General features: G+C 42.4%; 1 protein-coding gene across 1 annotated transcript in view; it reads right to left on the bottom strand.

Moving 5' to 3' along the window:
* ABCA2 (ATP binding cassette subfamily A member 2) overlaps window positions 1-13,553 on the bottom strand; it is a 689,232-nt gene that overhangs the window by 95,933 nt on the left and 579,746 nt on the right. Inside the window, exons 39-40 of the mRNA XM_030206813.1 lie at window positions 10,979-11,039; window positions 8,109-8,283 (exon numbers count right to left, since the gene is read on the bottom strand). Coding sequence (XP_030062673.1) covers window positions 8,109-8,283; window positions 10,979-11,039 — 236 coding nt within the window. The remainder of the gene's footprint in view (window positions 1-8,108; window positions 8,284-10,978; window positions 11,040-13,553) is intronic.

The following is a 13,553-nucleotide window of genomic DNA, read 5'->3' on the forward strand; positions in this document are numbered from 1 at the left end:
GGGTGGGGAAACCCATATTTTCGATACAAGATTGACGTCCATCTTTTGTTTCGATAATACGGTCAGGGACGCCCAAATCCTGAAAATTGGTTTTCCTTAGAGATGGTTGTCCCTAGACTTGGTCATTTCTGTTTTTCGGCGATAATGGAAACCAAGGACGGCCATCTCAGAAAAGACCAAATGCAAGCCATTTGGTTATGGGAGGAGCCAGCATTTTTAGTGCACTGGTCCCCCTGATATGCCAGGACACCAACCAGGCACCCTAGGGGGCACTGCAGTGGACTTCATAAATTGCTCCCAGGTACATAGCTCCCTTACCTTGTGTGCTGAGTCTCCCAACCCCCCCCCCCCAAACCCCACTACCCACAACTGTACACCACTACCATAGCCCTTATGGGTGAAGGGGGGCACCTAGATATGGGTACAGTGGGTTTCTGGTGGGTTTTGGAGGGCTCACTGTTTCCTCCACAAACATAGCAGGTGAAGGGGGATGGGCCTGGGTCTGCCTGCCTGAAGTGCACTGCACCCACTAAAACTGCTCCAGGGACCTGCATACTACTGTAATGGACCTGAGTATGACATCTCAGGCTAGCACGACATATTTTTAAAGATGCTTTTTTGAGGGTGGGAGGGGGTTAGTGACCACTGCGGGAGTAAGGGGAGGTCACCCCCAATTCTCTACGGTGGTCATCTGGTCATTTCTGGCACCTTTTTGTTCCTTGGTCATAAGAAAAATACGACCAGGTAAAGTCGTCCAAGTGTTTGTCAGGGACGTCCTTCTTTCTTTCGATTATGGGTCGAGGACATCTTAGTGTTAGGCACGCCCAAGTCCCACATTCACTATGCCTCCGATACACCCCCTTGAAAGTTGGTCATCTCTGTGACGGAAAGCAGTTGGGGACGTCCAAAATCAGCTTTCCATTATACCGATTTGGAAGACCCTGTGAGGACACCTATCTTCCGATTTATGTCGAAAGATGGGTGTCCTTCTCTTTCGAAAATGAGCCCAAAAGTCATGTATATACTACTACTACTTATCATTTCTATAGTGCTACTAGACATACGCAGCACTGTACACTTGAACATGAAGAGACAGTTCCTGCTCGACAAAGCTTACAATCTAATTAGGACAGACAAACAGGACAAACAACAGAAAAAGGAATATTAAAGTGAGAATGATAAAATAAGGGTTCTGAAGGAGTGAATAAGGGTTAGGAGTTAAAAGCAGCATCAAAAAGGTGGGCTTTTAGCTTAGATTTGAAGACGGCCAGAGATGGAGTTTGACGTACTGGCTCAGAAAGTCTATTCCAGGCATATGGTGCAGCAAGATAAAAGGAACGGAGTCTGGAGTTAGCGATGGAGGAGAAGGGTGCAGATAAGAGAGATTTTCCCAGTGAATGGAGTTCCCGGGGAGGAGTGTAGTGAGAGATGAGAGTGGAGAGGTACTGAGGAGCTGCAGAGTGAATGCACTTATAAGTCAATAAGAGGAGTTTGAACTGTATGCGGAAATGGATAGGAAGCCAGTGAAGTGACTTGAGGAGAGGGCTAATATGAGAATAACGACACTGGCGGAATATTAGTTGTGCAGCAGAATTTTGAACGGATTGAAGAGGAGAGAGATGGCTAAGTGGGAGACCTGTGAGAAGCAAGTTGCAGTAGTCTAAGCGAGAGGTGATAAGAGTGTGGATGAGGGTTCTGGTAGTGTGTTCAGAAAGGAAAGGGCGAATTTTGCTGATATTATAGAGAAAGAAACGACAGGTTTTAGCAGTCTGTAGAATATGGCCAGAGAAGGAGAGGGAGGAGTCAAAGATGACCCCAAGGTTACGAGCTGATGAGACAGGAAGGATGAGAGTGTTATCCACAGAAATAGAGAATGGGGGAGGAAGAGAGGTTAGTTTAGGGGGAAAGATAAGAAGCTCAGTCTTGGTCATGTTTAGTTTCAGATGGACCTGAGACATCCAGGCAGCATTATCAGACAGGAGGCTGATACTTTGGCCTGGATTTCGGCTGAGATTTCTGGTGTGGAGAGGTAGATCTGGGAGCCATCAGCGTAAATATGATACTGAAAATCATGGGATGAGACCAGAGTACCAAGGGATGAGATCAGAGTACCAAGGGAAGAAGTTTAGATGGAGAAAAGAAGAGGTCCCAGGACAGATCCCTGAGGTACACCAACTGACAGTGGGATAGAAGTAGAGGAGGATCCACTATACACTAAAGGTACGCTGGGAGAGATAAGAAAACCAGGAAAGAACAGAGCCCTGAAATCCAAGTGAGGACAACATATCAAGGAGTAGGCTGTGATCAACAGTGTCAAAAGCACCAGATAGATCGAGAAGGATGAGGATAGAATAGAGACCTTTGGATCTAGCCATGAACAGATCATTGGAGACTTTAGCAAGTGCTGTTTCAGTTGAATGAAGGAGGCGAAAGCCACATTGAAGTGGATCAAGAATAGCTTGAGATGAAAGAAAGTCAAGGCAACGGCGGTGAACAGCACGTTCAAATATCTTGGATAGGAAAGGGAGGAGGGAGATGGGGCGATAGTTGGAAGGACAGATAGGGTCCAATGAAGGTTTTTTAAGGAGTGGTGTGACTACGGCATGTTTGAAGGCATCAGGAACAGTCGCAGTGGAAAGTGAAAGATTGAGGATATGACAGATAAAAGGGATGACAGTAGGAGAGATAGTGTTAAATAGATGGGTGGGAATAAGATCATAGGAACAGGTAGTTTGTTTTAAGGAGGAAAGAAGATGTGTAGTTTCCTCTTCAGTGATTTCAGAAAAGGAAGAAAGGGAGGCAGGGGTTGGAGGGTTGAGAGGATGGACTAAGGAAAGGAGAGGTGGAAGTGACCTGGTTGAGAATTCAAGTTTAATCTTGTGAACCTTATCATGAAAGTACTCAGCCAGAGTCTGGGGGGAAAGTGAAGGGGGAGTTGGAGGTGAAGGCACTTTGAGGAGAGAGTTCAGTGTGGCAAAGAGAAGTCGAGGGTTTGAGCCAAGAGAATTTGTCAACTGGATGTAATAGTCCTGTTTGGCAAGTAAAAGAGCAGACTGGAAGGAGGTTAGCAAGAATTTGAAATGTATGAAGTCAGCATGGGCATGGGATTTCAGCCAAAGGCGTTCAGCAGAGCGGGCACAGGAACGTAGGTAGCGGATTCTAGAGGTCAGCCAAGGGTGGAGTTTGGTACGTTTTACAGAACGGAGAATGCCTTGTAGCGCTATAGAAATGCTAAATAGTAGAAGTAGTAGTAGTAGTGTTTCTATGTACTTTCTTATATAACAATCTCAAGACTACATGAATTTCCAGGACTGAAAGACGGAGTCTTGGAGAGGAATCTACCTTAGAGACTTGAGTAAAATATGTAATAATGATAAACAGGAGGGAAATGTAAAAAACATGTTTTGCTAACATAGGGTTAATCATTCTTACTATTTCTAAATTAAATGTAGATTCTTAGGCCTCTCTGAACTGTAGATTTTTTGACCTTGTGTACATGAGTTGTAGAATGGGATGCGCCTAGATAACTTGCTTGAGAACCAGACAAGTTGACTCCCAATAGTCTAGAAATGTAACATGCTAGAAAATATGAAAGTGTTGACAGACACACAGGCAACAAGCTTTCATTGTATTCCTGCACATAGAAAATGTATAAGAGACACAGGGAGGATTTTTAGAGTCAGACAATCTTTGAACTGTGGTTGGATATTGTCTCTTGCTTGCAAGCAAACAATAAACCTGTTTGTGATTATACCTGCTTGATCCTTTGGGGATTCGTGAGTATAATTGGTTAAATTCTTTTAACAAGTATTATAGGAAGAGACAGCCTCATTGACAGACTTGGATAAGAAGTCTGGTAGAGAAGAGATTTGAAAGGACAGAGGACAGAGTAGAAGGGTCTATAGCCTGAAGATTCCTAAATGTATTGGTTAAGATTGGACAGGACTGGGGAGGAGGGTGTTTAAGTGTGAAAGTTATCAGATGATGGTCAGAGAAGGGAAGAGTTGAGGCACATAAACTGGAGAGTGAGCAGTTTGAGAAGAGGATAAGATCAAGAAAGTGGCCATTCTGGTGAGTGGGGGCAGTGGAGCACAGTTGAATATTGAAAGAGGATGTTAAAGCAAGAAACTGCGAAGCATAAGAGTCAGAGGGATCATTAGCATGAATGTTAAAATCCCAAGAATGAGGGAAGGAGATGAAGGTTCAAGAAAGAAAGAAAGCCAAGCATCAAAGTCAGTGAGAAAGGAAGAAAGGGACTTATCAGGGGGTCAATAAATGACTGCTACTCGGAGAGGCAGAGGAGCAAAATAGACGGATGGAGTGGATTTCGAAGGAAGAAAAACTGAGACTGAGGTGGAAGAAGAGCTTGAAATCTACAAGAGGGTGAAAGTAGTAGCCCAACACCACCTCCGCGGCCAACCGGGCAAGGAGTATGGGAGAAAAGATAACCTCCATGACATAGGTCCGCGACTGAAGCAGAGTCTTCATGGTAAAGCCAAGTTTCAGTTAGAGCAAGCAGATGGAGAGTACGAGAGATAAAGAGGTCATGGATGTAGGAAAGTTTGTTACAGACAGAGTGAGCATTCCACAGAGCGCAAGAGAAAGGTAGGGAAGAAGGGGGGAGGAGAGGAACAGAAATTAGATTGGAGATATCACGGTGTGACCTGCACAAATAGGATGAGAGCTGATGTGGAGGACCAGGATTGGGATTAATGTCCTCAGCGGAGAGCAGGAGAAGGAGCAAAAGAGTACAGAGAAGAGTAGGAGAGGTATGACGACAGCGACTAAGGCAAGATGTACTCAGATAGAAAGGAGATTGATGATTGTAAGGAAGGAAATGTTGAAGGTTGAGAGCTGAGAAAAAGGAAGAGGAAAAAGATGTTGAGATGATGAATACAGAGGATGGACAATGTGTTCCTGCAGTGTACAGTGGTTTAAGATGGAGAAACAAATTAGGAAGGGACAGTGCCAAGAAGAAAAAGTGTACTGGAGCCATAAATAGTAACTGGGAGAAAAATAGATGGAAAGAGAAAAATACCCCGCTCGCCGTTAGGCGCGCGGCACCTAGAGCGGAGGCCCTGAGTGGATCGGAGTGGACCTGGGAGTCAGCCCAGAGAAGGCTGTAAAGGATATGCAGATGAGCTGCAAGTGCTCCACAGCACCTGGTGGGAGCGCTGGGCACCTAGAGCGGAGGCCCTGAGTGGATCGGAGTGGACCTGGGAGTTACCCCGGAGAAGGCTGTAAGGATATGCAGATGAGCTGCAAGTCCTCCACAGCACCTGAAAGGCAGCCGGTGGTAGAGCTGGGCATCTCGCAGCCAAGGAAAGGCTTACCAGGGGTTAGGCCGAAACCAGCATTCCTCCCCCTGAGGGTCGCCTGATCAGACATCTCACTAATCATAACTTTCTTTCATGCAAGCTACCATGTAAACAAAAGCTATTATCTTCTATAGTTGTCTTTTACCAGCTCTTTATTACTTAGCTTAATATGGCACATCTCACTCTTTAAATATTAAATTAGTTTCATGGAATGTTCATGGGCTTAATCATCCAATAAAATGGAAATAAATATTACTAGCTTTAAATAAATTTACGGCAAACATATTTTTTGTCAAGAAACTCACCTTTCTGATATTAAAATACTTATTAAAAAAATCTAATTGCTAGCTCCTCCCCAGCTATGGGGGAAAAAAGAGGTATTGCCATATTATTCCATAAAGACTTAAATGTTCAAATAAACAAGAACGTTCAGACAAAGAAGGCAGATGGGTATTACTAAGAGTGCATATAAATAATAGTGAATTTTTACTTTTAAATATTTATGCCCCAATTCAAGATAGCCCTTTTTCCCCCCTCAATTTCTGAACAAATTGCAAACTGTGAATCAGTATCTTTGACTTTAGGTGGAGATTTCAACCTTTCATTAGACATTTGGTTAGACAGGCAATCTAAATCTATTTTTAATGTTCCTAAAGCCCACACCGTTCTTCATTCCATAATAGATAATTTTCATTTAAGAGACCCTTGGAGACAACTACACCTAGATACTAGAGATTACTCCTTCTTTTCCTCCCCTCATTTAAGCTATTCAAGAATTGACTACTTCTTGTTGTCTAACAGTCTTTATCATGTGTAACCAAAGCCACTATTGAGCCCAATCACTCTTTCAGATCATGCAGCAATAACTCTGGATATTAGGATTGATTCTCAAATTTCAACCAAAAAAACCCACTTTGGAGACTTAGGGGCCCTTTTACTAAGCCAAATAAGCATCTATACACGCCCAATGCACACCAAATTGGAGTTACTACTCAGCTACCGTGTGGATTTTGCGGTAATTTCATTTTTTGCGTGTGTCCAATACGCGCGTCCAAAAAATAATTTTTAATTTCGGATGAACATATCGGACACGCGCCAAGTGGCATTTGACGCGTGTAGGTCATTACCACCCAGTTCTGCGTGAGACTTTACCACTAGGTCAATGGCTGGTGGTAAGGTCTCAGACCCAAAATGGACATGTGGCAATATTCATTTTGCCGCACATCCATGTTCAGCAAAAATTTTAGAAAGGCCTTTTTTACAGGTGTGCTGAAAAATGATTCTGCATGCGCCCAAAACCCATGACTATACTACTGCAGGCCATTTTTCAGCGCAACTTTGTAAAAGGACCCTTTAGTCAATGTCTTTTTCACAAAGGGCACATTGTTTCTCAATTATATAAAATGTTTATTATAAAGAATGTTTCACAGGAATTCAGCTGGCAGTCGACACTCAAGATCATCTCTCAAAAAAACAGTGGAATATATTTTGGTCTAAATGTAATCATCCGTTGGCGTCAGCCTCCACTATTCAGTCAATGCTCTTTTTACACCATAGAGCAATATGGACATCACATAAGATGTTAATAGAGGGTCTTTCTAAAAACAATCTATGCTGGTCATGTAAGACAGAAAAAGGTACTTTCTTACATGTTTTTTACAATTGTTCAAATATAAAAAATTTTGGGACTCAAAATTGGAATACAATTTTACACATTTTTAACATTTCAGACTCACTGTCATTAAAGATCATTATTTCTGACTCATTAGCTCTAAACTCTTGTTTATCAAAAGAAGATACCAAATTGCTTCATATCTTACTAGCTGTAGCAAAAAAAAAATCAGTTCTCTTCAAATGGAAAGACAATGCCTTTCTGAACAGACATTTTTGGTGGCAAACAATATTATAAATTCATAAGTTTGAATTATCATTAGCAGACAAATATAGCACAACTATTCATGTCTCAAAAATTTGGTCTAGTTTAGACAAATACATATCTAAATACCCATAACAGTAGCTATAGTAATCCTATGTAATTTCTGTATTTTCTATATATATTATAAACTCATGACCTTATGTATTAATCCAATGTTAAACTGTTATTGTATTGTTATTAAAATACTCAATAAAATATCCTGGATTTAAAAAAAAAAGAAAGAAAAGGATCTATGTTGGCAGATCCTTTTTTAAAATATTACTTAAAATGTACATGTCCCGACCTGGACGTATCACCATGATTCGGCCTGCACTCTGCCTAAAACCTACCCCTGAACATGCCTTGGTAATGTAAAAGAAAAGAGTAGGGAAGGACCAATGGAATTCCAAAAGTACACACATTCTGGTCATCATACATACATTTACTCATGGGGTTATATTATAAGAGGCATTTAAATGCATATACAGTTGCATACACACAAAAATGCCTTAATAAAATTACTCTCCAAGCATCTGGGAACTAACCATTCTTTGGTACTGGGAACAGAGAACCTGGTTGTAATTAAAGATGAACCCTGATGAACTGGAAAGGTGGATGGGAGATGGTGTCAGAGAATTAAAGAGTCTACTTGTGAGGGGCTGTGAATCACTTTCCATAAATCCAAGCCATTTATAACTTGACTGAAGATTCCACCTTAATCCATTCTGGATCTTTTAGGCCTGGTTAGGATGAGATAGTCACCAGTTTGCACTATTCCAACATTTTAAACATATATCTGACTAAATCCGAACCAAACTAAGCACACCAATAAGAACATCTACCCTCTTACCAGTTTAAAAAAATGAATGTCTTACCATATCCCAAATGTAATTGGTGAGCCAGTAGATCACTGGGTTACAGCTGCTAACAAACTGCAAGTGCTTAGCCTTGGTAGACTTCTCAGCTACCAGGAAGACTACGAAGCTTGCTGGTACAAAGGACATAGCCACGATGATGAATATGGCAATAACGACATCAGTGCCCTGCAATCTGTGGGTGAGACAAAGAAAGAGGAAGAGATCCAGGTAAGCAAGAGTGACATCAACCAGGAAGGCTCTCAGTGTTATGTGAAATAAAGTCAGCCAAATTTAAGCAGGGTGCTTAGCATAAGACAATAAGCAGGTGCCTTTTGCAAGCCTATTCTATAAACAAAAAACAGGCACCTACTTTTCTGTATAGAATATAAGTGCAAGTGGCAAAAAAATACATCTACATTTAAGTCACAATCATTTACACTAGCCCTTTTGCTGGTGAATATGGTCACCCCCTCCCTCCCAAGGTTTTAATGGTGTCTAGATGTTAGCCAGAACATGCAAAACTTATAATTTGCACAGGTATTTGCATGCTTTGCCCCAAACTCTGCTTATGTGCACACCCACCAGCAAAGTGCACCCCATCAAAACATGGTACATATCTTTCTGCTAGCTGGTTCTGTAAGAGGTCTTTTATGAGTGTAAGTGGCCACTTATGTGTGTAAATAATTAGAATACCACCATTTGCATGTGCTCCTGCCACCTAAAATGAGTCCACACGTATCTCAGCTTTTTTTCTTTTTATCCCCCGCACTGTGCAACTCCCTTCCAAAACCAATCAGGGAAAAAGAATCATACACTCATTTTTGTATATCTCTAAAAACTTATTTTTTTTAAAGACTGCTTTTGAAATATGATCTCTTCTGTTGATAAAGAAAGCCACACAAGTATGATATAAATTGCTTTACGCAATAAGGAGGGCTATAATTTAGATAATTACAGTGGTGGAAATAAGTATTTGATCCCTTGCTGATTTTGTAAGTTTGCCCACTGACAAAGACATGAGCAGCCCATAATTGAAGGGTAGGTTATTGGTAACAGTGAGAGATAGCACATCACAAATTAAATCCGGAAAATCACATTTATTTGCATTCTGCAGAGGGAAATAAGTATTTAATCCCTCTGGCAAACAAGACCTAATACTTGGTGGCAAAACCCTTGTTGGCAAGCACAGCGGTCAGACGTCTTCTGTAGTTGATGATGAGGTTTGCACACATGTCAGGAGGAATTTTGGTCCACTCCTCTTTGCAGATCATCTCTAAATCATTAAGAGTTCTGGGCTGTCGCTTGGCAACTCGCAGCTTCAGCTCCCTCCATAAGTTTTCAATGGGATTAAGGTCTGGTGACTGGCTAGGCCACTCCATGACCCTAATGTGCTTCTTCCTGAGCCACTCCTTTGTTGCCTTGGCTGTATGTTTTGGGTCATTGTCGTGCTGGAAGACCCAGCCACGACCCATTTTTAAGGCCCTGGCGGAGGGAAGGAGGTTGTCACTCAGAATTGTACGGTACATGGCCCCATCCATTCTCCCATTTATGCGGTGAAGTAGTCCTGTGCCCTTAGCAGAGAAACACCCCCAAAACATAACATTTCCACCTCCATGCTTGACAGTGGGGACGGTGTTCTTTGGGTCATAGGCAGCATTTCTCTTCCTCCAAACACGGCGAGTTGAGTTCATGCCAAAGAGCTCAATTTTTGTCTCATCTGACCACAGCACCTTCTCCCAATCACTCTCTGCATCATCCAGGTGTTCACTGGCAAACTTCAGACGGGCCGTCACATGTGCCTTCCGGAGCAGGGGGACCTTGCGGGCACTGCAGGATTGCAATCCGTTATGTCGTAATGTGTTACCAATGGTTTTCGTGGTGACAGTGGTCCCAGCTGCCTTGAGATCATTGACAAGTTCCCCCCTTGTAGTTGTAGGCTGATTTCTAACCTTCCTCATGATCAAGGATACCCCACGAGGTGAGATTTTGCGTGGAGCCCCAGATCTTTGTCGATTGACAGTCATTTTGTACTTCTTCCATTTTCTTACTATGGCACCAACAGTTGTCTCCTTCTCGCCCAGCGTCTTACTGATGGTTTTGTAGCCCATTCCAGCCTTGTGCAGGTGTATGATCTTGTCCCTGACATCCTTAGACAGCTCCTTGCTCTTGGCCATTTTGTAGAGGTTAGAGTCTGACTGATTCACTGAGTCTGTGGACAGGTGTCTTTCATACAGGTGACCATTGCCGACAGCTGTCTGTCATGCAGGTAACGAGTTGATTTGGAGCATCTACCTGGTCTGTAGGGGCCAGATCTCTTACTGGTTGGTGGGGGATCAAATACTTATTTCCCTCTGCAGAATGCAAATAAATTCATATACTTTCCACAATGTGATTTTCCGGATTTAATTTGTGATGTGCTATCTCTCACTGTTACCAATAACCTACCCTTCAATTATGGGCTGCTCATGTCTTTGTCAGTGGGCAAACTTACAAAATCAGCAAGGGATCAAATACTTATTTCCACCACTGTATGTATGACTGATGAAAATGACTGTCTTTGTTATTATCTCTTGTATGGATGATTCGTTTGTGCTACCCTATCAGAAAATGGATTTCCTAGTTAAATTTGTTATTGTATATTTTTCAGATGTGTAAACTGTTCTGATTTGCAATGCAATAAGTGACGATATAGTAAACAAACAAATGATAAACGATAACTACACAATTTTCAGAAATCTCCTTTTTTCCTTCTACATAGGGTGCCATGGCCTCTTGTGTCTGGGAATGCACAATGCAGCCTCCCTCCCCCCAACAGCCTACCCCCAAACAACTTTCAAAACTACTTCCAGGTGATCCCATCAGCATCAAAATGAAGCATCATCACGTACAGGTAATCGAGCGACAGGCTGGCACTGGTCTTGTTCATTGGATGATTGGTGACTGTAATCCCTAAAACAAACAGAAGTCTCAGATTGAGAACAGAATTTATCATGAGAAAATGAATCCAAAAGGAAATATCAATACAATTAAAAATCTCTCAGTTATAACAAGCAAAGAGCTGTCCTATGATACAAATATAAGAGATATCAAATTCACTGCTTAGCCATAATTCCCTCTTCTCCCAACTCCCTTCCTTACCCCCCAGGCCTACCTAGCAAATTCCTGCAGATCTAGTGGTGTCTGAGCAGGAGCAATCTTCAGTTGCTCCTACCCCTGCTGACTTCAAAACGGCATCAGTGACAATAAAGCAGCTTGATTCCATAGCAGTAGTACCATGAGACTACCACTAGAGGTCCCTGGTGTCATTTTGAACCTGGCACTGGCAAAGACAGGATAGACTGGGGACCATTCTTGCCCTAACCCCACTAGACACCCAGGGATTTGCTAAGTAGGCCTGAGGGGTGAGGGGAGGCATTTAGGGTGTGAATCTGGCGGTGGGGGTGGGGGGGGGGGTGGGGGAGGAATCATTTGGAAAGTAGGACCTGTTGGGATGCCATTGGGAAGCCTGAGCTGGGGGCCATCTGGAAGGTTTGGGGGTAAGGGATTCTTTGGAGGAGGGTATACTTCAATCCAGCCCCTTTAAGAAGTGGCTTCGCAACCTGATGCTCCCAGCTCAGAAAAATACCACCAGCTTTTTGCTGCTAGTATATCTCCAGTAATAATAAGACTTGTAATGTTCACCACAAACTGTGTTTTTGTAATGGCCTGTTTTGTATGAGTCTGCATACTTTGCATCTCACTACAATATATCCAGCAGTATCTAATATTAACATGCATTGCTGTAATACAATGCACATTATTGTCATTTAACGCCTGTTATGGGGCAAATAACGTGTTATGGCTGTGATGCACCCTAATAACTAATACCACTTAGAGTTTAACTTTCAAGCTGTCCGCACTAGAACAAAGTCCATGAGTTTTTTTTACACCATTCTGTGCCAAGTTTCTAAGAGAAAGCATAAGACTATAATTTCACTTTGAAACTGATTGCAGATAAGAATTAAGAAATGCCATATTGGGTCCATCAATTCCCATATCCTGCACAAACATAGAAGAAAGACAGTCCCTGCTCAAAGAGCTTTCAATCTAGTAGACAAAAAATAAAGCAAACAAATCAATTAATGTGTAGAGGAAAGAGGAGAGGAGGGTAGGTGGAGGCGAGTGGATACAAGTCAAAAGGCTCCAGGCAAATCCCAAAGAACAGACCCATTTTTTGCAGCTCCATCCCAGAGATGAGTAGTAGCTTGCTGAGGTCTGCTTGGCTAATAACTGTTTATTGATGTCTCCTCTAGGAATCTGTCCAACCCATTTTCAATCCAGCTATGTTACATGCCTTCATCGCATCCCTTTGGCAACAAACTTCACAGTTCGACTGTTAAATTTTGCACCTGCATTTTGTGTAAGCTCTTTTTTCATGGAACATAACCAGGCTTCTAGTTTTTGCTGTTAGGTACTTATTTTCCACTTACTTAGGGGTTTCTTTGAGGGAGCACAAAAAACCCCCCCCATCAAATAAAAAATCAAAGTTTCAGTATTTTCATGGCACAGGTATATTTGCTGAGCCCCTATTCCAGCTGAATCAAATTTGGATTTTGCATTTGGATTTTAGATTTAATTACTCACTTATTCCCAAATCCCAGCTTAAAGTGAGATAAAAATCCAGGTATACAATTTCCCTGTCCAAGCAGACTTACAGTCTAAGTTGTGCCTGTTCTATGTACATGCATTTGTTTAGCTGAGATGTGAGCATGAAAAACGCACACACACAAAAAAAAAAAAACAACAAAAACAGAGCAGAGGATCAGAGGCAAGTAAGGGGAGGTGTAAAAGTGGTGCTGATGTGGTGAGTTTCAAATAAACACCTATTTCAGATTTTTGCAAAGTATTTTAACAGCATTTATTTGTTAAAACCTAAAATCATAAGCCATAAACATAACCAATGTAGATCTGAAAATGTATTATTTGCATAGTTTCCTCTCCTGACCTAAACTCACTCCAAGATCACATCCTATAATTGTTGCTAAAGGTAAGTGCACTGTGAGCAAATCCTTATGCTCAGAAGCAAATGAAGGCACTAGAGGCCATAAGCGCTGGACTAGTGCCTGCGTTTGCTAGCATATAATATTCAGAAGGGCCTTTACCATGGCAAACGAGACCTCACCAGCAATCAGCACTAATCACATTCAAATGTAGGTGTCACGAAACGCCTAGCCACTCACCTAGGGCTAACCCTGCGTCCATTTAGAGGACTGCCCTCCTGCCACCCTGCGATTCTGCTCTCTCCCCTGCCCTCCCTTCAGCCACCCAGCGATTCTGCTCTCAACCCTGGCCTCCTCCAGCCAACCAATGATTGTCTTGTGTCCCCTGCCCCCCTCCAACCACCCTGCGATTCTCCTGCATCCCCTGCCCCTCCTTGAGCCATGCAGCGATTCTCCTCTCTCCCCTGCCGCCCTCCATCCTTCC

The sequence above is a fragment of the Microcaecilia unicolor genome, chromosome 6 (genome assembly GCF_901765095.1).
Source record: "Microcaecilia unicolor chromosome 6, aMicUni1.1, whole genome shotgun sequence".
NCBI lineage: Eukaryota > Metazoa > Chordata > Amphibia > Gymnophiona > Siphonopidae > Microcaecilia > Microcaecilia unicolor.